General features: G+C 38.4%; 1 protein-coding gene across 3 annotated transcripts in view; it reads left to right on the top strand.

Moving 5' to 3' along the window:
• The window catches only part of grb10b (growth factor receptor-bound protein 10b), a 108,182-nt gene that overhangs the window by 9,002 nt on the left and 74,147 nt on the right, over window positions 1-25,033 (top strand). For all 3 annotated transcript variants that reach the window (XM_058745871.1, XM_058745869.1, XM_058745870.1), the window contains exon 2: window positions 24,617-24,730. In XM_058745871.1, the coding sequence (XP_058601854.1) occupies window positions 24,680-24,730 (51 nt within the window). In that variant the 5' untranslated portion in view covers window positions 24,617-24,679. The remainder of the gene's footprint in view (window positions 1-24,616; window positions 24,731-25,033) is intronic.

Below are 25,033 nucleotides of genomic sequence, written 5' to 3'. Positions count from 1 at the left end.
GCCTACTTTCACATCCAGATAGCCCTATCAGGCATATCAATGCATGGTCCTTCCCTTCGGGTCCCTAGCTCCTCGCACTTTTACAAAGACAGACAGACCCTGCTGAGACAGATGGGAATCTGCATTCTGAATAACCTCGTCAACTGGCTCATCTTGGCCCAGTCTGAGGACGACCTACTATCTCACAGATCCTTACTCCTCAGCCACTTGGAATGCCTGGGACTCAGGGTCAATTTTGCAAAGAGCGCGCTGTTGCCCATCCAACGGATATCGTTCCTGGGAACAGTTTTCGATGCAGCCCAAATAAGGGCGGTGGTCACGCTAGAACGTGCACTGGCCATACAGCAGCTCGCGGCCTTGTTCAGAATTGGAGCCTCTCGCCCTCTCAAGGTGTTTCAGAAGATGCTGGGCCTCATGGCCTCCGCGTCACCGGTAATTCAGCTGGGCCTGCTTCGCATGCGTACCCTTCAGTACTGGCTGAAACCACGAGTTCCGTTCCATGCCTGGCATCTCGGACGCCTCTGTATCAAGGTGGATCAGGCCTGCGTGGCAGCCCTGGGCCCGGTTGCATAAAGCACCTTAAGTGTAATTTTCCCTTAAGATCGCCCTTAAGTTTCCCTTACAATTAAGGGCGTTGCATAAAATATACCTTAAATGACACTTAAGACTTTCTTTAGGTGAAACGTCATAAACCCTTAGAATTTCTCTTAAGTGTCCCTTAAAGCCCATTAAGTGTTGCATAAATCCCCTTAACTGTCATTTTCCTAAGTATACCGTAAGGTAACACTCTAAGTGTTACACAGCGAGTCTTCTATCTTCTGCAAGACACAATTTCCCGCTTTATAACAGATTTTAATTTAGGCTTTATTCACATTTATCAAATTCCATACAGCTAATAGCTCAAATGTGAATGCGTCATGCGAGAACACATTTATATTCTTTAATATTTTCATACATATTACCTGGGAGATGACTTGAAAAACACACATGAAAAATATATTTTCGCAATCGTGTGTTTATTGTGTTTACATTTCTACTTTTTATTCAGCTTAGCTGCAGCGATCGCTGCTGTATTCCATCATAAGATACTTCTATGTGTCTGGATTGGACTTTCAGCTCGACAGTGCCCTCCGGCTTAGAGTATGAATGAAAAATACACTGCATAGGAGTGTTTAGCACTTCATAATGTTCACATCACCTCGTTTTGGATACAAATAAAATGACTATCTTGTCTCGTTGCATTTAAATATAGATTTATTCACATTAGTCCCTGAAAATGTTATGTTTCTGTGAAAACTTACACCGCTATCTGCATTAACAAATAACGTGTCCATAGGCAACAGTAGATTTTTTTTAACGGCAAAACCTGGATCGCTGTCGTGAAATACTCAACGGTTTCCCTTAACTAAGGGAATGGTTTAAGTGATTGTATGCAACACCCTTAAGTCATTCCCTTAGGTAAGGGGAAATCATGCCTTAAGTGTCATACTTAAGGGAAAAACTTAAGGTGCTTTATGCAACCGGGCCCTGGCCCCTTGGAAAGACCCTCAGTGGATAGAGCAGGGCGTGCCCCTGGGAATGGTCTGCAGAAGGAAGGTGGTCTCGACAGACGCTTCCAACATGGGTTGGGGAGCGCTGTGCGACGGCAAACCGGCTTTCGGCCACTGGTCGAAAGAGGACAGTCGACTACACATCAACTGCCTGGAAATGCTGGCAGTATGTTTGGGCCTTCACACCTTTCTGCCGGACTTAAGGGGACACCACGTCCTTGTTCTTTCAGACAGCATTGATGGTGGTGTTCTATATAAATTGCAAGAGCGGTCTATCCTCGAGGCGTCTCTTCATCCTGGTAGAACGCCTCTTGGAATGGGCTCAGCTCAACTTGTTTTCACTGAGAGCAACGCATGTATCAAATTGAACCAAAGAGCGGATATGCTATCTCGGAGTAATGTCCCCTCAGACGAGTGGATGCTCCACCCGCAAACGGTTCAGAGAATCTGGGAGATCTTTGGCAAGGCAGAGATCGACCTCTTCGCCTCAAAAGACAACTCTTATTGCCCAACTTATTTCTCGAAGGACGAGGATGCGCTGGCCCACAATTGGCCCAAGCTCCTCCTCTACGCTTTCCCCCCAATCGTCCTGATCCCACAGGTAATCAGACGTATCAGGGAACAGAAACACAAGGTTCTGTTAGTGGCTCCGCTTTGGAGGAACCAACACTGGTTCGTAGAGCTGTCTCGGCTGCTCTCAGAGCCCCAACTGCCTCGAATTCGGGCCCAGTGACTTTAAAGTTGTCCTGAAGCCAAGGCATGGTTATGTATCTAAAGTGCTCTCTACTCCGTTCAGAGCACAGAGAATAACTCTATTGGCGCTTCCTCCTTCGGAGCAAGACCAAGAGTTGTATTTACTATGCCCCGTCAGGGCATTGAGAGTTTATGTTGAACGTACTGCCCCGTTCAGGCTTCGGCATGCTTCGGCAGCCACACCAGAGGTTTTCCTGTCATGAAGCAGAGACTTTCCATAGTTGGATAGTTGGATAGTTGACACTATCGCGCTAGCATACTCTTCTTTGGGCCTACAATGCCACATGGGAGTAAGAGCCCACTCAACTAGAGGTGTCACCTCTTCCTGAGCTTGGTCTAGTGGTGTGTCCATCGCAGAGATTTGTGTGGTGGCCGGCTGGGCCTCGCCATCCACATTTACCAGGTTCTATAATTTGGAGGTGCCGGCCTTACAGGCCCGGGTCCTGTCTGCATGAATGGGCTCACACTTGTCTTATGACAAACCAGTGTTCAGGCGCTTGCCTTCTTCCTGTACGCTCTTGGCCCTCACTGAGTTCCGAGGCTGTACTAAGTTATCTTGGGACGATTATTCAAGGCTGGGCCTCTGCAAGTTTGGCCCTATTGCCTCCTGTGGATCTTCCCTGCAAAATACTTGGTCCCTCTGTGCCCACTTGGGTGCTTAAGGCAAGTTCAAGTATTAGTCGTTCCTCTAGCATAGCATGGCAGGATTGTACTGGTTCCCCATAGCGCATTCCCAAAACATGTGGAGAAAAGTACCTGCTGATACAGTGTTACAGATATGACAGTTATAGGTCGATTGCAGTTTCATTTTAAATCTCTTGTAAGGAGTTATTTATGCTCAATGGATGACTTTGAAATGGATAAGATGATGAGCCAAGTTTTTAGTAAGTTAAAATTAGATTAGACCACACCCTCTCCCAGGCGACCGATAAATCAAAATCTGTTAATTCACGATTCCAGATAGATTTAATAGAAAGAGACTTTGCAGTGTGATCATTAAGTTTACTATATATTAAAGAAACAGATGGCCGACCAGAGGGTGGTGCGATCCAATCCCATATAGGATGAGAGGAAATAGGGGATGCCCAGGGAACCCCATAGGCCTTGAGAGCAGAATGTAACTGAAAAAAGACAAAATATGATGATGCTGGTAAAAAAAAAAAAAAAACTTTGTTCTTACTTCTTGAAGTGAGCAGAGTCCCTGGTTATCATATAAATCACTGCATGTGTTTCTGCCCAATGTAGACCAAAAGGGCTGGAAAAATGGCCAGTTTCAACATAAAAAATAAAAGTTGTGCCATAACGGTGTTACGGGCGTGTGGTTGTGGCATAAACGAAATTAAACATAAATAAAAGACGGGAGAATCAAACGGCTTCAACGCACTTTTCCATTTATTTAACTTAACATTAATAACGGACAAACACAAAGGGAGAACTCCCTGGTTCCGGCTCGGGCCCGGACATTTCCCAGACACCGAAGAATGGCCTCTCTCCAACTCAAACCCGTGGTGTCGGGGAGGTCCACGGGACGGTGGAAAGTGGCCCCGAGCCGGAACATCTCGATGATGGTGGAGTCAGCCAACGTAGTTGTCGCGGCGAGCTCACAAAACTCCCAGGTGAATTTATAAAAGGGGAGATCCAGGAGGGCTAGGGTGGCGACAGCATCCACAAACTCCATTTCTGTTCGGTCCGTTATTCTGTTATGGTTTTGTGGTTGTGGCGTAAACAAAATTAAACATAAATAAAAGACGGGAGAATCAAACGGCTTCAACGCACTTTTCCATTTATTTAACTTAACTTAACATTAATAATGGACAAACATAAAGGGAGAACTGAGGATATTTAAAGGAGAGAGAACAAAAGAGCAAACAACGTAATCAAACTTCGGTGGGGACAATGACAGATAATTAACTAACAAGGAACGGAACTAAACCAAATAAGGACAACGGGGACTTCAGACGGGGCAGACACGTTACAAACGGTGTGTTGTTATAAAATTTGAACGGTCCTCCCATCAGAAATTCCACCCTTTTTAGAAAAAAAAAAGTGAAGTCCTTAGATGTAGTATTCTGGATTCTCCAAAGATCGATTACCACCCATCACTAAATGGAGACCAGTGCTAACCTGTCATTATGTATTTTACAGCATATAAAAACAAATCTACCTTCATCATCATTCCCGGTATGTTCAATCAGTACCGCCGCTCACAGAGTTGGGTAGTAACGAGTTACATTTACTTCGTTACATTTTTTTGGGTAACTAATACTTTTAGAGTATATTTAAAAATGGGTACTTTTACTCTTACTCAAGTACATTTTTAGTGAAAAAAAACGATACTTTTACTTTGTTTACTTCGTGTGGGCGACGCTCCTCTCGTTACTTTATCTTAATGTAATACAAGTTAAAAATCCTTCAATTTATTCCAAGCGCGCCGTCTACTTTTTGATTAATTTGATTCATTCTTTTGAGTCAATTCTGTTCGAAGGCTTGATCAAACCAGTTTGCAAACCAGTGAATTTGGTTCGTGAATCAGTTTGAATGATTCGTTCAGTTCCATGCCGCACGCACGGAGTCGTCTGAAGCGGTTCTCACTCAAGAGTTGTAACAGAAAGAGCGTTGAAGACGTGGCTTTGTATCTACAGTCAATTGAAAGCAAATCTGCAAAGGCTATGGTTTGCTAGCTATGAAGATCTTTATTAGATGAACACCGCGTGTGCTGTCGGTTCCACAGGTATAGATTCGATTACAGTACACGATACCTCTATGACATTACCAGTTTGTTGTACATGTACCTTACACATTAAATACAATGTGTAATTTATACATTAAATAAGCTGTCACAGAGTATGAAATAAACACCCAACAAACCCGCGTTAATTCCAGGAGGACTGTCTTTGCCTAGACACAATTAATATTGATATTTTCACAATATTTACGCTTGCAGAAATAAAGGCTACATTTGTTTACATTTTGCAGAACAGATGGAAGAATATCCGTCAATATGCATTTGTTTAGTTATGTTCAGATGTTCTGTTAGCCTGGTAATACCAAACTCTGCTACTTCGCTTTGCTTCGTAGACAAAGTCTGGAAGGGCATAATTGACAAGCGTTTACTTTCTCGTGGGGGGGGCACTTGTCTGAAGTTTAAAATCATTGGTGTACCCGTAAGCCAATCAAATAACGTTTGGTTATGACATATGTTATACGCCGGCTCAGCCGCCTCGAACTTCCGCTGTAAACACAGGTATGCGGCGAAAACAAAACCATCGAGCGAAATACCGGAGTGAAGATGGCTGTGAACGACTTTTGCAGATTATTTGAAGTAAATCTACGCATCCACAATTATCGCCTTGCCGGACTTTGGCCTCCCCAGTTTCTCGCTGACGATCGGTAACAGTTGATAAATTAAACTTTTCCCAAAACCTGTCGGGAGTAGGGCCACAACATCACCTCCATTCAAAATGTGAACCAAACACTCTTCTTGTTCGGGCTTCAGTTGGCAAATGCCGGGATTATTCTCCACAACAGAGCGAATAGCATCCCGTGTCTCCATGTCCGCTGTCATTTTAGATTTTGCTAACCTAAACTACAATCTTAAATTCGGCGCTTAGCGTCTACGTCACGGCTCTCAGCCCGCGCTCTGTTCATTGGTTGGCCAGCTGCTGCAGAGCCGGAGATAATCTGGGAGATGGTTTGCTATATCAGACTGAGTACAGAAGCGAACTGAAATTGAGCGGAAGTACGAAGTCTGACATAGTCAGGCTGATGTTCTGTAGCGGTCATGTGAGGAGTTTTCACTCTTCTCCGTGTCAGAGGTTATATACATAGGCTATATACACATTTATAATACATAATTAAACTTTAAAATATAATTTAATTTAACTCAGTGATGCAAATCAGAATTTTTATCAGCTGTTATTCCAGTTTTCAGAGTCATATGATCCTTCAGAAATCATTCAAATATATTGAATTATTACCAGTGTTGTTGAAAAAAAATACAGCATATGCTGGTTAGGTATGTTTTGAAGCTGGGATGTTGGTTTATGCTGGTTTAAGCTGGTCCTTAGCTGCTCATGTGCTGGTCTTGAGCTGGTGGACCAGTTTAGGACCAGCACATGACCAGCTTAAATCAGCCCAAACCAGCATACCATGCTTCAAAACATACCATACCAGCATATGCTGGTTTTTTCAACAGGGAACAGTTTTGCCGACTTAATATTTTTTGGAACCTCTGACTTTTTGTTCAGGATTCTTTTATGAATAGAAAGCTAAAAAAGAACAGCACTGATAATAAATTAGGCTGATAAAAATTCTGATTTGCATCACTGAAATAAATTACATTAAAAAAAACATTAAAAGTATTTTGAACGGCAGTGTGTGTATATGTATGTATATATAAAAATGTATCTAAATATCTATATATCTAAATAAAAATAGACTATATTCAGTATATGATCCAAAGTAACTAGTAACTAACTACTTGAGTAATTTTTTTATCCGATACTTTTTTACTCTTACTCAAGTAACTATTCAGACTATTACTTTTACTTTTACTTGAGTACAGTTTTTGGGTACTCTACCCACCTCTGGCCGCTCCCTATACGCAGAGTATGCAGTTTGCATAGGGCACCAACTCCCAGGGGGGGCACCATCCCAGATGCTCAAAAAAAAAATGTCGGTGTTTTAATGTCGGTAATAATTTCACCACCACCAACGCATCTAATATTCTCTCTGAGTTTCCATGTTCCCTCACGAAAGTTAGCCATGGTTTTAACAGGAATAAAAAATAAATCATGGTTCTTGTAGCAAATTAACCAAAAATTCAAATAATAAGTATTTTTTTGTGGTTATAAAAACAAACCTAAGCCAACAACAGCCTTTAAAATGACTTAAAATGCATTATATAAAAACAATGAGGTAACCCTGCTGAAAAACAACAACAACAACAAAAAAAACAACAACAATAGAACCATCACTGAAAATTCTAATACCATCACAAATGAATCACAAATACCATTACAAACATTACAAACCATCAATTTTTAACCATTAAAAAATGGTTTTCTGTAGTGTGTTTTGGGACATATTCCATTAGGATTTATTGGTTTTAACAAGTCAATAGAAGATGACCAATTACCAGTAGAGACCCACAGGGTCCATTACAGTTTCCATTAAAACCAATACAAGTCCCATTATAACCAGTAAAACCATTACAAATTTTGTGATGGTGTCTATGTTGTAAATGTCTGTAAAGGGCACCAAAAGCCTGGTAATTGCTGCTGTTACACTTATAGGACGATCATATCCTTGTTTAAAAGGCTATTGACCAAACATTTAATTCAAATGTCCACTTAATCTTTAATTTTTGGAGAACTTTTTGCTGTAGATGACACAGCCTCTATAATTGTTTCAACAAAAAACTTTTACTAAGGAATAGACAGAAGGCTTAAAGGGTTAGTTCACCCAAAAATGTCATTAATTACTCACCCCTCATGCTGTTCCAAACCCGTAAGACCTCCGTTCATCTTCGGAACACAAATTAATATATTTTTGATGGAATCTGAGAACTCTCACACCCTCCATAGACAACAAGGGTCCTTACACGATCAAGGTCCAAGATCAAGGTCAAGATCAAGTATCCGTGTGGTGCAGCTGACATAGAAGAGCATACGCTGTTTGTGTTCAGTGGATATTCTTCTAAATGGCACTAGGGTGACGTGGAGGAGACGAATTTGAATAAAGTCTTTTTTTTTTCTTTTGCGCACAAAAAGTATTCTCGTAGCTTCGTAAAATTACAGTGGAACCCCTGATGTCACATCAATTATTTTACCGATCTCCTTGCTACGTTTCTGGACCTTGATCATGTAAGGACCCTTGTTGTCTATGGAGGGTCTGACCAAATCTATTCTGACCAAATCAACTGACAATAAGTCAGACTAACTGAAATAAACCCGGCTTATTTGGTAAACTTGTTTTATGAAACAGGCCCCAGTGCTCTCAGTCAATCCAAAATGTTAATAAACCTCAAACCTGAACATTTAAGGAAGTAAAAGTGAGGTTTTGACTTTCTTATGAGAATATCTATTTGTGCACAATTATTGGGCAACTATTAGTGTGCAGAATTATGCAACTAAATGAAAAATGAAAATGTTCCCATCTCACTTGTTTATTTTCATCTGTTAAAGTGGGAATAAACAAACAACTTAAAATTTACAAATAAACATTTCTGACCTTTAAAAAAATAATAATAAAAAAATCAGTGACCAATATAGCCACCCTCCTTTTCAATAACAGTTATAAGCCTTCCATTCATGGAGTCTGTAAGTTTCTTGATCTGTTGACGATCAACTTTTTGTAAAGCAGCAACCACAGTCTCCCAGACACTGTTCAGAGAAGTGTAATGTTTTCATTCACCACAAATCTCCCATTTAAGATGGGCACACAAGTTCTTAAAGGGTTTAGATCAGGTGAGGAAGGGGGCTATGTCATTATTCTTTCATCTTTGAGGCCTTTACTAGCTTGCAGTGGAATACTTCAGCATTCCACTGCATTAAAATCATGGTTTTCTTGATAGATAGACTTTTTCCTGTACCACTGCTTGAAGAAAATTTCTTCTAAAAACTGGAAGGAGGTTTGGGAGCTGATTTTGAGTCCATCTTCAACCCGAAAAGGTCCAACTAGCTCATTTTTAATAATACCAACCAGTACCCACCTCCACCTTGCTGGTCGAAGTGAAGGGCCCATCCATCTGGTCCGTCAAGAGTCACTCTCATCTCATCAGTCCATAAAACCTCTGAAAAATCTGTCTTCAGATATTTCTTGGCCCAGTCTTGACGTTTCAACTTATGTGTCTTGTTCAGTGGTGGTCGGGTTTCAACCTTGTCTTCAACCATGTCTCTAAGCACTGAACACCTTGTACTTCTGGGCACTTCAGGTAGGTTGCAGTTCTGGAATATGACAGCACTGATGGATAATGGGTTCCTGGAAGCTTGACGTTTGATTCTTCTCAAATCTTTGGAAGTTAATTTTGCGGCTTTTTTTTTCTCAACACGTTTCTAGCAACCCTGTTGACTATTTGCAACCAAACGTTTGATGGTTCTGTGATCACGCCCCAATATCGCAGCAATTTCAAGAGTGCTGCATCCCTCTGCAAACATTTTTTGACTTTTCAGAGTCAGTTAAATATCTTTTTTGGCTCATTTTGCCTTAGGAAAAGAAGCTGCCTAATAATTATGCACACCTTGATATAGGATATTGATCTCCTTAGGCCACATCCTCCGTCATTACACAGATACACATCACCTGATATGCTTAAATCCAATAAGCATTCAAATTTATACAGTTTTGAGTTGTAAAATATGCATAAAAATTATGATATGGTCAAAATATTCACTTGCCTAATAATTCTGTACACAGCGTTGGTGAAAACCATGCGCACTTGTAATCTTGAGACACAGCTTCAGTCTTTATGCAATGTTTGCAATTTTTTTCAAAATAGGTTGAATGTCCAGCTTAAGATAAACTGTTCCCGGCAGAAATTAGACCAGTACATTTATTGCCCCACATGCTATATCTCCATTACTATTTGAAGACTGTTTTATCAGTCCTGGTGCTCTTGTCGACTAGAATTTTTATTTATTTATTTATTTTTATTTTTTCTGCAGTAAGAATGTTTCTCTTTCCAATTCCTGATTTAAGGAAGCATCCCTAAACAGCAGGCTTCACTGCGGGGACATTTGATGGGTTAGGTTTGGCTAGGTTCAACAAAACACTTTTTAGTAGCTTTCATCTTCATTTTCACATCTCCTATGTGTGGAGACTTCTAGATGCCTCTTGATGGCCTTTATTTCAATGACTTTCTTTCTTGGACATTCACAGTCATTCCACATAGTGCTTAGTAAGGGTGTGCAAGTATTTGTTTGAGTATTTGTATCTGTTGCGATCACAAAATTATTTGCATCTGTATCTGTATTCGGATAAGTAGGCGGAGCTTGAACCAGAACTTCGTAAAGATATACTTGATAAGAATGTTGTTCATGGTATTACAGTCTATCTTTTTTCGTAGTTATCACTTGCTGTGTTTAACTAAGATAATTATTTTTTATGATTATAACATTTATTTAAATATCTTCTAACAGTCGGAGCCGATACACTTGTACTGTATAGGCAGTGCTTTGAGATGCAGTGCGGTTGTGCTTCGAGCAACGTGAGTTCGAGTCCCAGATTGGGGACATTTCGTGATCCGATGAATAAATATTTAAATATCTTCTAATTAAAACAGTAAGGGTTCCTATGCAGTTTAGAAATATGGAAATTGATTTAAGTAATTTCCAGGAAATGCATGGAAGGCAACTGCAACACTGCTATTTTATTTTGTGCTTATTTCATTCATAGTATTTAAACTCATTTACTTCACACACTTCTTACTGCGTTGTAATTTTAGAGGTTTATGTAAAACAACATGATTTCCTTTGGATCACCGGTTCCTGCGCAGTTTAAAAAGTATTTTACTTAAGTAATTTGCAGGTTTGGAAAAGTAGGCTATGGAAAAAAGGGAACAGACTAGCATATATAACTTTACTTGTACTCTTGAAGAATATAGATTTAGGATGTTTGGGAAATTTAGGAAAATGTTTGGTAGACGTGTGGACTATGAAGCCCTTGAGATGCAAACAGGTGGATGCTAATCATGCAATCATGTGGAAAGCATACATGTTTATTTAAATATGTTTTAAGTAGTGTTGTTGTTGAGACCAACTTAATCAAGACCTGAGTAGTCCGAGTCAAGATCGAGACCAGAAGAGGGATGAGTCTGAGTCGAGCCCAAGTCCAAATGCTCCCCAGTCTATGACAAGACCAAGACCATGAAAATATAGTCTTGGACTTGGGCTCGAGACTAAATACTGTATGGTCTTGAAGTCATATTACAGCCATAGATTTAGGTGTCTTAAATGGGAAAGACTTACAGTATATTTGCTCATAAAATGTTTTGTTTTTCTTTTGTAAAATGTGTAAATGTTTTGATTCTAGACTTTCCAAGTCCAAGGTTCACACATGCAATTAGATATATATATATATATATATATATATATATATATATATATATGATATACTGTATATAATATGATTATTTTTATCTATACCTAAACATTTTATTAGGACAAAAATATATTTTGTTATAAAAATTAAGAATCAAGTTTCATGATCAATAATAAATATTTATGGTAAATTTTTTCAGTTAATCCATGATTTTTCAGATAAGGAAGGAAGGATCTTTTTTTTTTTAACCCTGCCTGAGGGGGCAGTAATGGATAGAGAGTCAGACTTGTAATCCAAAGGTCACGGGTTCAAGTCTCAGGTCTGACAGGGATTGTAGGTGGGGGGAGTGAATGTCCAGTGCTTTCTCCACCCTCGATACCATGACTGAGGTGAGACCCTTGAGCAAGGCACTGAACCTGCTCCCCGTGTGTGTGTACAAATTCCGAGTATGGGTCAGCATACTTGGCCACACGTCACTCCATTTCCTTTCCTTTTTCCTGAAATGCTTTCCAGCCTGTTTTTTTTCTTTTTCTTTTGAGTACAATTCAGCATTTTCATCCTTGTCCAACCCTTGTCCAATCTGAATCTAAACAGTGCAAGACCTGAGATTAGTGTTGGTAAAAGGAGTGTTGTTCCTGACCCCTGCCTGTAGAAGAAAGGCTAATTTAATCTGCAGTGGGAGGAGTCAGAGAGGAAGGGGGTGTGGGAAGCAGCTCATAAATATTCATGACTTGTTGCATTTGGATGGCCCCTTTGCTTCTGGACACACAGCTGGACAGAGCAGCTCACATTCCAGCGTCCCTTCCAAACAGGCATTTTCACTGTCCTTCTCTCTCACTTGCTATCTCACTCTGTCTCACTTTTTATTGCTGTCCTATTTTCAGCTCGTCTCTCATTGCTGCACTTTGCCCTACAAATCAATGCATGCCATTTTGCGGCTCTCCTCCCAGTACCCTATGTGGAAAGAATGCGCTCCCAGCATTCCTGAGGAGATGGTGCATTTTGGCTAATGGTCTCTAGAGTATTCCTAGGATGTTGCATGGGAATGTTGGAGTGGTCTAGAATTGAAAATCTTTCCCAGTAATATAAAATGATCAGAGCATGCAGAGTTTATTATATTGTTTATACAATTGTTTATACATACATATCTGTATATATGTGACCCTGGACCACAAAACCAGTCATAAGTAGCACAGATATTTGTAGCAATAGACAATACATTGTATGGGTCAAAATTATCGATTTTTTTTTTATACCAAAAATCATTAGGATATTACAGTAACAGAGTGCACTGTTAAATTGAAAACATGACTAGCATTTTGACTATCTTGTTTGTGAACAATGACACAAGGTGGCACTGATATGTTCATTGACATTAATACTTACAGTACTTTTGAGAGATGAACTAAAGATTTTGAGTAAGTTACAGGTTTTTGCAGGAAATCCATTGTGTGGTGCTGTTTGTACGAATTGTTTTGAGAAATGCACATACTTCTTTGCAAATATTAAGGATGATTTGAGAAATGCACCAAAGTGACTGAGAAAAACTGTAAGTAGAGATCATCATTTTGTAAATTTACTAATGTAGATATACCAAAATGTATTTTTTTATTAGTAATATGCTTTGCTAAGAACTTCATTTGGACAACTTTAAAGGTGATTTTTCTCAATATTTTGATTGTTTTTTTTTTTACACCCTCAGATTACAGATGTTCAAATAGTTGTATCTCAGCCAAATATTGTCCTATCCTAACAAACCATACTTCAATGGAATATATATAAAATAATTTATATATATATATATATATATATATATATATATATATATATATATATATTAGGGGTGGAACGGTACACAGATCAAGTCTCGGTTCGGGGTCAAGGTTCGATACGTTTCGGTACAAAATAAATCTACTATTCTCAGTTTCTTTTCATTTATTTTGAACAAACAGTAGTACAAATTACAATTTTTTCCACCTAGATGTGAAAATACTAAATATTATTACATTATGTTATTTATATAAAATCTGCAGTACATACATACAAGGAATAAATTCTTGAAATATATTTGATTTAGTTTACAGATAAACAAGGGGAAAAAAACCAGTGTGACACGTAATGTAGCCTGCAGTTTAATTTTTGTGCTGGTATAAAAAAACAGTTGAGGTGATCGCGCTGGAGCGCGCACACACACACACACACACATACAAAACACATCAATTCCAGCATTGCTAACTTGACAGCGCAGTTGGTACTTCAAAATAAAATACAGTGAACCAAACATCAATGCGCCCGCCTGGAACGTGACTGAAGTACAAAGCCTATAATTTATATAATAAATAATAGTTTAGCATTCAGATATGTTACATCGCAAATATGGAAATATTACGGAATATTTGGATTTGTGCCGAATGAGATAGGTACGAGGTACGAGACACGAGCTCAAAGCTCCATTTCGCGAACAGTTGAGTGCGCAAGCCTTTCAAGTATACTCCTTTGTAAGTCTATGTGAGAGACGCATTCAGAATCAGCACATGGTCACTGTCTAGTGCAGAGGTGTTCAACCCTGTTCCTGGGGACCCACTATCCTGAAGAGTTTAGCTCCAACCCTAATCAAGCATACCTGAAGCGGCCAATCCAGCTCCTCAAGACTGCTTGAAAATTGCAGGCAGGTGTGCTGAAGCCGGTTGGAAATAAACTTTCCAGGAGAATGGGTCCCCAGGAGCAGGGTTGAAGACCTCTGGTCTAGCGGGCTTTGTTTTCAAGTACGCAACTCATCAAACAACGTTGCAATATTGCGGGCGCCCCCTTCTGCATTGGGGGTGAATTGCCTGTATTCGTTGTAAGGCCTCATGCACCGAACCGAATACATGTATCGTTCCACCCCTAATATATATTTATATAATTAAAAATAATTTAAAAACATTAATTAATTCATTTTAAAGGTAGCTCTTATGCTACTGTTAAAAGTAAGTTTTTTTAATGTTTTTGAAATAAGTCTTGTATGCTCTTATGCTATTTGATAAAAAAAAAAAAACACCTAATATTGGCAAATATTATTAGAAATTAAAATAAATGTTTCCTTATTTTAATGTAGTGTAATATAACATTTATTTGTGTGATGGGAAAGCTGAATTTTCACCAGTAAGTGTCACATGATCTTTCAGAAATCATTCTAATATGCTGATTTAATGCTCAAGTAACATTTCTTATTATTATCTTAATAATAAGACTTAATAGTCTTAGTCATAGGGAATCAATATACTTTTTTTAAGATTCTTTGATAAATAAAAATGTTCAAAAGTAGATTTTATTTATTTATGTCTTGTCACTTTTGGTCAATTAAATGTGTCCTTGCTGAATAAAGGTATTAATGTTTTAATGATCCCAAACTTTTGAACAGTATGTTGTGCTTATAATCTGTTTTAGGAAGTGATATGTCATTTTATGGTTGCCTATTGAATAATTTTAAAACTTGAACAGCTAAGTAAAGACCACACTATGTTTGGTAACTTCAATGGTTAGCTGTTTTTATCCTGGACGGACGGTCAGGTCTATAAATTACCCAAATATTTTCATGTGTGCCCCATTTAGTAAGAAAATATTTAGCCTGTAGAATGCAAGGAATTTAGGAGGGATGCCAAAGCACCAAATACGTTTGGAAGTTAACATACAGTATATCCCAATGGAAGTGGAGTTATTGCAGTGAGCCGAATTTCTACCTTTCCCTTTATCAGTATTCCTCGATATGATCATTTATTCCATGCATTTTGGCCTAATTTCTGGAACATATGAAAAGATTCTTTTTACACAGGTCATCTCATGTTAAGTGGCTGTCTATGTTTAAAAACTGCTTTTGTGGCGTTCAAGTGCCATCCCATTTCACTGTGTGTTTTCCCCTAGCACCATGAATCTCTGCATATTTTCAGACATAGGCTAGTTGTGATATTTTCTGAATAGGATTTAGTGTTCCATTCCTACTCCATGTCATGGATGAATACAAGCTGTGAGATTTGTTTTATAATGTGAGAACTGAGTATTACTGAGAGACACGCTGTGTATGTGCAGATGTGTTCGGGAAGAGTCGAGTTAAGCTGCAGCCAGGTTCTCTCACTCTCTCTGTAGCTTTAGATTGCGTAATATGGCATGCCGCTTCCCTCCCTCCCTTCCCGCTGACAGCCTTGCATTACGCAGTGGTTTTATGGACTCTGACAACCACACGGAGAAGCTGAAATTCTCTCTGGAGCTGAAGACAGCCCTTGTGGAACTCTGTCATTAGTCTGAAGGTAGAGCTGCTAGTGTAAAACACTTGTCATGTTATTTCACCAAATAAATCATTAATTAAAACAAATTTAACTGTCAGCCTGGTCATTCTTTAAGTCCAGGCGTTACGCATGGATATTTCTCAAATGAAGCAAGCACAGAACAGAAAGATTGTTTTAGTTTTGGATCTTGGTAAAAAACAAAAAAACAAACATAAACATGATTTTATGCTCAGTCAATACTATGGAAGACCATTTCTGCCACTGAATAAAAAAATAAAAAAGGTAATTGCGACTTTTTATCTCACAATTCCGACTTTTAAACTTGCAATTGCGAGTTATAAAGTCATAATTGTGAGATATAAAGTCGCAATTCTGAGAAATAAAGTCAGAACTGTGAGAAATAAACTCACAATTCTGACTTTTTTCCTCAGAATTGCGAGTTTATATCTCGCAAATATGACTTTAAAACACGCAATTACGAATTATGAAGTCAGAATTGTGAGATATAAACTTGCAAATTTGAGAACGTATCAGTCTTTTTTACTCCTCAGAATTGGACTTTATATCTCGCAATTGCGAGTTTATATCTCACAATTCTGAGAAAAAAAGTCCGAATTGTGAGTTCATATCACGCAATTCTGACTTTATAACTCGCAATTGTGAGTTTATCTCTCACAATTCTGTGAAAAAAAGTCAGAATTGTGAGATAAAAATTCGCAAATAACCTTTTTTTATTTTTTATGCAGTAGCGGAAACGGGCTTCCATACAATACAAACTGTCAACAGTGTAAAAAAAAATAAATAATAAAAAACATATCAACAACTAGTTTAAAACAGACAGACAGATAGACAGCCAGATGGCCAGATAGATAGATAGATAGATAGATAGATAGATAGATAGATAGATAGATAGATAGATAGATAGATAGATAGATAGATAGATAGATACCAATATATAGGCGAGTACGGCTGACAAGATATATATTTTTTCTTCCATCCTCAAGACACACTAAAGAAAAGATCTCTTCAGGGAACTGTTCTTACTTTTTCAATAAGGATTTACTTTAAATAGCTGGTGGCTGGTGGAGATCCCAAAGGCTTGGCCTTTGCCTTTGCTTCTGGGCTAATCACTGCTAGACATTAAAGCTCTCCTTTTACTGTGTAAGCACACATGAACTTCTTACCACAGTGTCCAACAAACATTTCATGCCGTCATAGCTCACAGTACAATTCAGCTTTTGTGCTAGGACAATCTGGAGAACAAACAAACAAGCCACACTCAAGAGCGTTGTAGGGGTCAAGGCAGAGTTTATATCCCTCTTTACATTCTCTGCCTCTGTTTCTTCAAAGTTCTATTATGGAATATACTGTATAGAGCAAGCCTGAAATCATAGATAACAAGATGTATAGCAGAAACATAACTGAAGGTAGACTTGGCTATAAACTAGCCAACATAGGCTCATTGGAAAATGTGCCTCTACCTAGTTTTTGCAAAGCTCCAAAAATATACATGTACATAAAATTAACTTCAGTTTCAAGTGGAAATGAACACTAGTGGCAGTAAAATGCCAATCACTTTGAATCCTTTTAATCACTTTTATTCCAAATAATGATTACACTAGCAAGTAGTCAAATTAATCAATTAAGACATATTTTTGTGCAGTTTCTTGCACAATAGTGTTATGACCTCAAAACGCTTTTGCCATTGTGTGTGATTTGTACACAAAAACATTTTGATGTTTCACTTGCGATAAATTTTAACACTACTATCTTGATACTACTAAGCGATGCAATGTGTAAAACAACCAAGATAATAAAATGCTTCCAGATTCACATTCATCTTTTTTTGGATAAAACAACATGCTTTTAGTACCGCTCACTGGGCATATCACTTTAAAGGTGTCGCAAAAATTTCAAGAAGTTACGTAATACTACAACCCAAATTCCGGAAATGTTGAGATGTTTTTTTAAATTTGAATAAAATGAAAACTAAAAGATTTTCAAATCACACAAGCTAATATTTTATTCACAATAGAACATAGATAACATAACAAATGTTTAAATTAAGAAATTTTACAATTTTATGCACAAAATGAGCTCATTTCAAATTTGATGCCTGCTACATGTCTCAAAATAGTTGGGATGGGGGCATTTTAACATGGTGTAGCATCTCCTCTTCAAAACAGTTTGAAGACATCTGAGCATTGAGGTTATGAGTTTCTTGAGATTAGGTGTTTGGAATTTGGTCCCATTCCTTTTCATTTAATGATGCGCCAAATGTTCTCTATAGGTGAACGATCTGAACTGCAGGCAGGCCAATTCAGCACCCGAACTCTTCTACGAAGCCATGCTGTTGTAATAGCTGCAGTATGTGGTTTTACATTGTTCTGCTGAAATACACGTTGTCTGGAGGGGAGCATATGTTGTTCTAAAACCTTTATATACCTTTCAGCATTCATACTGCCTTCCAAAACATGCAAGCTGCCCATACCGTATGCACTTATGCACCCCCATACCATCAGAGATGCTAGCTTTTGAACTGAACACTGATGACATGCTGGAAGGTCTCCCTCCTCTTTAGCCCGGAGGACACGGCGTCCGTGATTTCCAACAAGAATGTCAAATTTGGACTCGTCTGACCATAGAACACTTTTCCACTTTGAAACAGTCCATTTTAAATGAGCCTTGGCCCACAGGACACGATGGCGCTTCTGGACCATGTTCACATATGGCTTCCTTTTTGCATGATAGAGCTTTAGTTGGCATCTGCAGATGGTACGATGGATTGTGTTTACCGACAGTTGTTTCTGGAAGTATTCCTGGGCCCATTTAGTAATGTCAATGACAGAATCATGCTGATGAGTGATGTAGTGTCGTCTGAGGGCCCGAAGACCACGGGCATCCAACAAAGGTCTTCGGCCTTGTCCCTTACGCACAGAGATTTCTCCAGTTTCTCTGAATCTTTTGATGATGTTATGCACTGTAGATGATGAGATTTCCAAAGCCTTTGCAATTTGAAGTTGAGGAACATTGTTTTTAAAGTATTCCACAATCTTTTTACGCACTCTTTCACAGATTGGAGAGCCTCTGCCCATCTTTAGTTCTGAGAGACTCTGCCTCTCTAAGACATCCCTTTTATGTTACAGACCTGATGTCAGTTAACTTAATTAGTTGCTAGATATTCTCCCAGCTGAATCTTTTCAAAATGTCTTGCTTTTTCAGCCCTTTGTTGCCCCCGTGTCAACTTTCTTGGGACATGTAGCAGGCATCAAATTTGAAATTAGCTCATTTAGTGGATAAAAGTGTAAAATTTCTCCGTTTAAACATTTGTTATATTATCGATGTTCTATTGTGAATAAAATATTGGCTATTGATTTGAAAGTCTTTTAGTTTTCATTTTATTCAAATTGAAAAAACGTCCCAACATTTCCAGAATTCGGGTTGAATTCTGCTGCATTTCTGCCACAAGCATTGAAGCACCATAAAAATATCATTAATGTAGTCCATACAACTTGAGTGCCATATTCCATTTGGTTGCTGTTAAATTGTCTACAAGGTTAACACAGCTTAAGAGCTTTGACCTTTGACATTCTAAACAGGATTCTTTGAAAACACCAAAAAACAAAGTAGCTTAATTCCACCAACCCCCATGGTAAAAATACAAAAGACAACACAGTAGTCTTATTTTTATTTTTTTCCATCCTTCATGATGAATTAATGTTGAGGCTGTTTGACCTGTCACACCTGAATTTGTGACCAACTTCTTGGCTCATCTTACTGCATGATTTCAGTGGCAGCTGCTCTCCATGGTTCAGTGCTACATCTGCTCATGCAAGATTGAGTTTAACTTTTTTTCATGGAATGTGCTGTATGATTGATCAGTGGTTAGTTTAACTGAAACGAGTTGGGAATCATGTTCTTATGGGAATACAATGAATGAAACAACTGATTTATACTGTATTATGAACAGATTTCATGAACAGAGTGTTCTGTTGATATTGATGAATATTTCTATGCAAACAAAATCCTAAATGAACTCTATTCATCATATAAATCAGTTGTGTCCCTTTAGAAGACTTGGATTAATTCGCTTGATTCATATGGAATATTTTACAATGTCTTTATGAACACTTTGAAGCATCAGAGTTTTAGTTGAGTGGACGTTCAATCGAATAGCATTGTTTTTTAACAGGTTAAGTTAAAAAAAAAAAGATTCTGTTTAGAAGATGAATGAGAGTTTTATCGTTTGGGAATGAGAGTGAGATTTATTTATTTATATATATATATATATATATTTTAAAACTTTTTGGGTGAGCTTAGCTAACACTTTAAGGTATCCAAATATATGACTTTTGTTCATAACAATGACCAAGTGATTTCCCAAAACGTAGGTTCAGTATTCTTTCATTTGTAATTTTTCCATTTTTTTTTGGTTTGTAGTTTCTACCTCAAAAAGACTTTTTCTGTTTTTGTATGGAAATCAAAAGTTAGATGCAGGCAGATTGTACATATGTTCCTCAACACTTGCCTCTTTTTCAGAACCTTAAAAAAAAGTGGGGCCCTCACTTTTCCCTTAGAGACAGATGCCTGCTGAGGTGTTGCTGGCTCCCCCAGTTCTCCTTTTTAGCTCCATGGCTGACTGAACCAGGCATTGAGAGATTGAGGAGTGCAATTCAGTGCTCAGCAGGCTTCTGAATACTGATTCTGAGTCAGGCACATTGAATGAAATTAGATACCAAAAGAGGAGCTTGTCAGACCTGCGTGGTCCGGAGGTCAATCACATGATTAACGGTGATGACATCATCCCCTGGGGCTGCCTACTCTTTTGTTGCAGGATTGGACACTGTGAAACGTGCAGACCTGACTCCATTATGTAATCGCAGGGGCCAAGAATAGGGCCTCTAAAATCAGCCCAAGCCAATGGGACCCTTAAAGCCATTCTATCAAATTCTTTTCGTTCAAAATGAGCAAACTTCATGAATCATGAATTTGTCTTTAAAGGGGTCATCAGATGCAAAATTCACTTAACATGTTGTTTACATAAATGTTGTTTACATAAATGTGTGTTGGAAGTGTGTGTTCACATCCAGACCCGCCCTGAGTAAGCTGTGAGCTGTCCGCCATTGTGTTGACTCTGGTGCAGGGGAAGACAAGAATGTCTCTGATTAAGCGATTGAGGTGTTCTGTTGTTGGATGTAATAATGAATATAGCAGTCGTCATTTACTCCCGACATCTGAGCCACTGAAGATGCAGAGGATTAATGTTACTTTCATTTTTGAAGGGAATGCGCCGATCCCCAATCTGCCTAAATGCGTTTATGTTCGCGCGAATCATTCGTGATCCAGCTTCATCTACAGAAGAAGTGAGTATAAGGGTTTTTTATGAATCTTTGCAAATTGCCTTTCCTAATATGTGCTACTTAGCAAGTTTTGCAGTTGAAGTTTACAGTCTGCTCGTCAACCCACGGAAGAGAGGGACGGGGTGAGCAGAGCTCATTAGCATTTAAAGCACCATGGACTAAAACAGCTTGCTGAAAACAGAGCTGAATTTGACAGGGTAAAAAAGGGTGTTTTTTTTTTACACTACCATTGAGAAATTTTAACCTAAGTATGCTATAGACTTTTCATTAAGACCCTAAAGAATCATATCAACTTGTGAAAAATGGGCATCTGATGAACCCTTTAAAACATGTTTTTGCCTTACCTTGAATCACTATGATAAGCCTTTAATAATGATCTATATTTTAGAGTGTTTTGGATAGATTCCATGGGAAACTGCATATTTCCATAATTTACCTGTGCGTGTTTATGTCATATCTGTAAATAAAGGAAAGAAGGTCTGTCTACTTATATATGCAGTTGATGATGTCATAATAGCTTGAATCCACAAATTAACCTTAAACCAAAATGGCTTTGCAAGCAAAAAAAGTGACAGTGCCCATAAAAAAATTTGGTAACACTTTATTTTAGGGTCTCTTAATTAGTTGCTTATTTGCATGCATATTACTAAAATATTAGCCATTTGTTAGTACTAATTAAGCACATATTAATGCCTTATTGTACATGATCTTATTCTACATCCCTAATCCTACCCAATACCTAAACTTAACAACTACCTTACTAACTATTAATAAGCAGCAAATTAGGAATTTATTGAGGGAAAAGTCGTCGGTAATAGTGAATAAGTGTTCCCTATTCTAAAGTGTTACCATAAAACACCACTTGGCATTTCAGAAATATGTTTAGTTTGCATAGCATCACATTTGCAGTGTGTTGACTAGGTTTAAAATACAATGTTTATGTTTGTAACAAAGCCTATCTATAAACTAGCCTATCTATAAATATGACGAGGCTCTGGAATAGCAGATGTGACGTGTGCAGGCTTTGGCTTGGCAGGCATGATGTTAGCAGGCCCTGGAGTAGCAGACATGACGTTAGCAGGCCCTGGCTTAGCAGACATGAAGTTATCCGGCCCTGGCATAGCAAGTATGACGTGAACAACTCCAGACATGACAGTTGGGGCATGGAAACACTCTGGTGTGGTGGGTACTGTAAAATTGCGGGGCTCCTAATCTGCAAAACCCACAGTGTATGATGAACCACTCAACAACAACACAAAGTCAATATACTCCTCAAGGGTTGCAGAGCCATTGCTGTTAGGCATTAGATCGTTTAAACAGTCCTTTAGTCCATTACGAAAGATGCCTTTTAGGGCAACATCATTAAATCCCACGACATGACACAAATTACAAAAATCCACCACATAATTGTCTAGGGGACGATTCCCCTGGCACAGACTTAGGAGAGCAACTGCTGGGCTCATTGTAATGGTCGAGTATTCTGTAACAAGTCCACTGAACGGCAAGTTGTAAGAACCCATGTGCAGTTTATTAAACAAAGTGAAATCCAAAATCCAAACAAACGAAGACTTGACTTGAAACACACTTGACCAGAAACAGACTTGACTTGGCATGAACAGAAACACAACTCACCAACAGCAGGTTACACAGATAATACTCGACAAAGGACAAAGGCAACATGAGGGCTATTTATATCAAACAATAAGGATCACATGACAAACCAACCAATGGGAAACAAGACACATGACTTGGACAACCAATCAGAACATGACACAATAAACACAGGAACAAATAGGCTTGTTTGAGATGAGCAAAATCTGTGCAGAACCGATCACCAGTGATCACTGCGAGATGCATGCCGGTTAGAAAAGTGTCCGAGTTACGTCCGACTTCTGATGTCATGCTGACGTGTGCCAAAAAACTCTCGCGACGGCGAGGCGGCTGTATCGAATTGTGCAGTCGTGTGCAGTTGCTCTCCACCGACTGCGCCGTTCAAAAGCATGATGGGAAACGACTGACTGACGACACAGCTCATTTCTCTTTGGTTCATACAACTGTGATGCTGCGTTCTCTTCTAAAAAACTTTTTTTTCTTTTTTTATCTGATTTCATGTGATTATGTATGGATATTCCCAAACACTATTAAGTGCGATCTCTGTGCGAGATATGTGACTGTTGTCATATTTCTATGAAAATCTAAAATACGTTTGTATTAAAATAAAAATGGATGATAAATGCACTTTTCGTATGGAATTAAATAGCAAACACTTTCAGTGTCTTGTTCATCATATTTATTTTCATATAAAGCAACAGAACTGAAATTATATCATGTTTATCAGCAGCACAGCACATGAGTGAGAATAACGTGATATCCTCCTTTGATCTCGTTGTATCTGTTCTTCTTCGAGAGGAAAGAACTGTCCGTCTTGACTGTGCTTATTTCACTCCCTTCACTGCAGCCGCCTTCTCTCACCTACATTTCAGGCGAGGCGAGGCGAGGCGAGACGAAGCGCATCTCAACAAGCCTATTAGCAGGAATACAAGAGGGCAAAGGAACCACATGACTAGACAGGAACCATGACTAAACTCCAAAATGAGAGACATGAAAACATGAACATGAAACAAACCCCAAAACCAGGTGTCAAGCTTGTCAATTATTTACATAGTTAAAGAACATACTATTTAACTGCTGTATTCAGCTTCATAATGTAAACATGCTAGTTTGTTGTGTTAGAACACTGCTGCTGTTTTACTGTAAGCAACCTCCCAGAACACTAGCAAACGCATAGTGATTCCCTGGTAAGTATTACTTGATTAATTTCATTTTAATTTTATTTTCTGAATAATAAATTAGAGTCCACACCAGTGGGCAATGATGTTCTATTTATTAAAAGAGTTATGTCACCTGCTGCTTGAAATATTTGAGCTCTTTAAATCCAGATGCATTCTGATAGTTCTCAATGATTTTATGGTTTTATCAGCTGAAAAAAAAAATCCTCCTGAAAGGGATTCCAATGATATTGTTCCGACTTTATCACTGAAGCTGTTGTATAGAACTATTCTCATAGAACTAGCACAATTATTAAAAGTTCATAGCTATAGTTATCATCCTTGGTGTGAATGAGTCTCAAAAGTGCAAAGTTTTCTGTGAACTCTAGTTGTGCCTTCTTATTTTTCTGTTTCAAAATGCTGCAAAATAAATGCGTATGTTTAAGCTTGCTAGACTGCATAATCTTACCCTCTGAAAATAAGGTACCATTATATGAGTGAAAATATATAATTTTGGTCTCAGTGGAAATGTTCACTATTTGGAGCTCCGTACATGATCTGTTTGTTTAACATCTTCCTTCTCTCCTCACATTGCAAGTAAAGCTGCTTTCCAAGTGCCTTGCGTTTTAAGAAGACAATCTAGAGAGTGTTTCATACAGAGAGTGTTTTCTCTGCGTAGCTGTTGGTCAGCTCGGATTCTGTATTTCCCTCCTCTTATTCTTATGTTGTTTACTGACCCTGTGGAACTATTTGGGTTAAGAAGTGTTCTGTGCTATATTGGTAGTAGCCACTTAGACTCAACTAAGAAAGAGATTGCCTTTTTTTTTTACCTTGAAGAAACATTTGATGTAACATTTTTTTTTGTTTTGGTGTAATTTCAGACTCTTTCCTCATCTATCTGAGGTGGATGTGATATCCGAGAGAGACATTACAAAGCGTGTATCATGGCTGTGGCCGGATGTCCAGATTATTTTCTACACCATCCAAATTACCAGGTATTTGTTTTGTTCTTTTCCTATTACACTTTACCCAGCCTCTACACTGTTATTGTCTTTGTAAGATATTTTTGTTCCAAAACAACTATATAATATGTTCTTGCCTTAAAACACAAACTGGAAAAGCCAGCCAGATTACATAGAGCCATACAAAAATTTTTCAGTCAGTTTTCCTTTAGTATTTTATTTAGTATTTACCTTTTAAAGGAATTAGTAATTACATTATTTCAAAACTACTACAGAGTCAACCCTATATGCGAAGCAAATTTGTATAATAATGTAAGTAGTAGTATTATTTACTAA

The sequence above is a fragment of the Onychostoma macrolepis genome, chromosome 16 (genome assembly GCF_012432095.1).
Source record: "Onychostoma macrolepis isolate SWU-2019 chromosome 16, ASM1243209v1, whole genome shotgun sequence".
Lineage (NCBI taxonomy): Eukaryota > Metazoa > Chordata > Actinopteri > Cypriniformes > Cyprinidae > Onychostoma > Onychostoma macrolepis.
The sequence above is the reverse complement of the archived record's forward strand: the minus strand, read 5'-3'. Positions and strand labels throughout refer to the sequence as shown.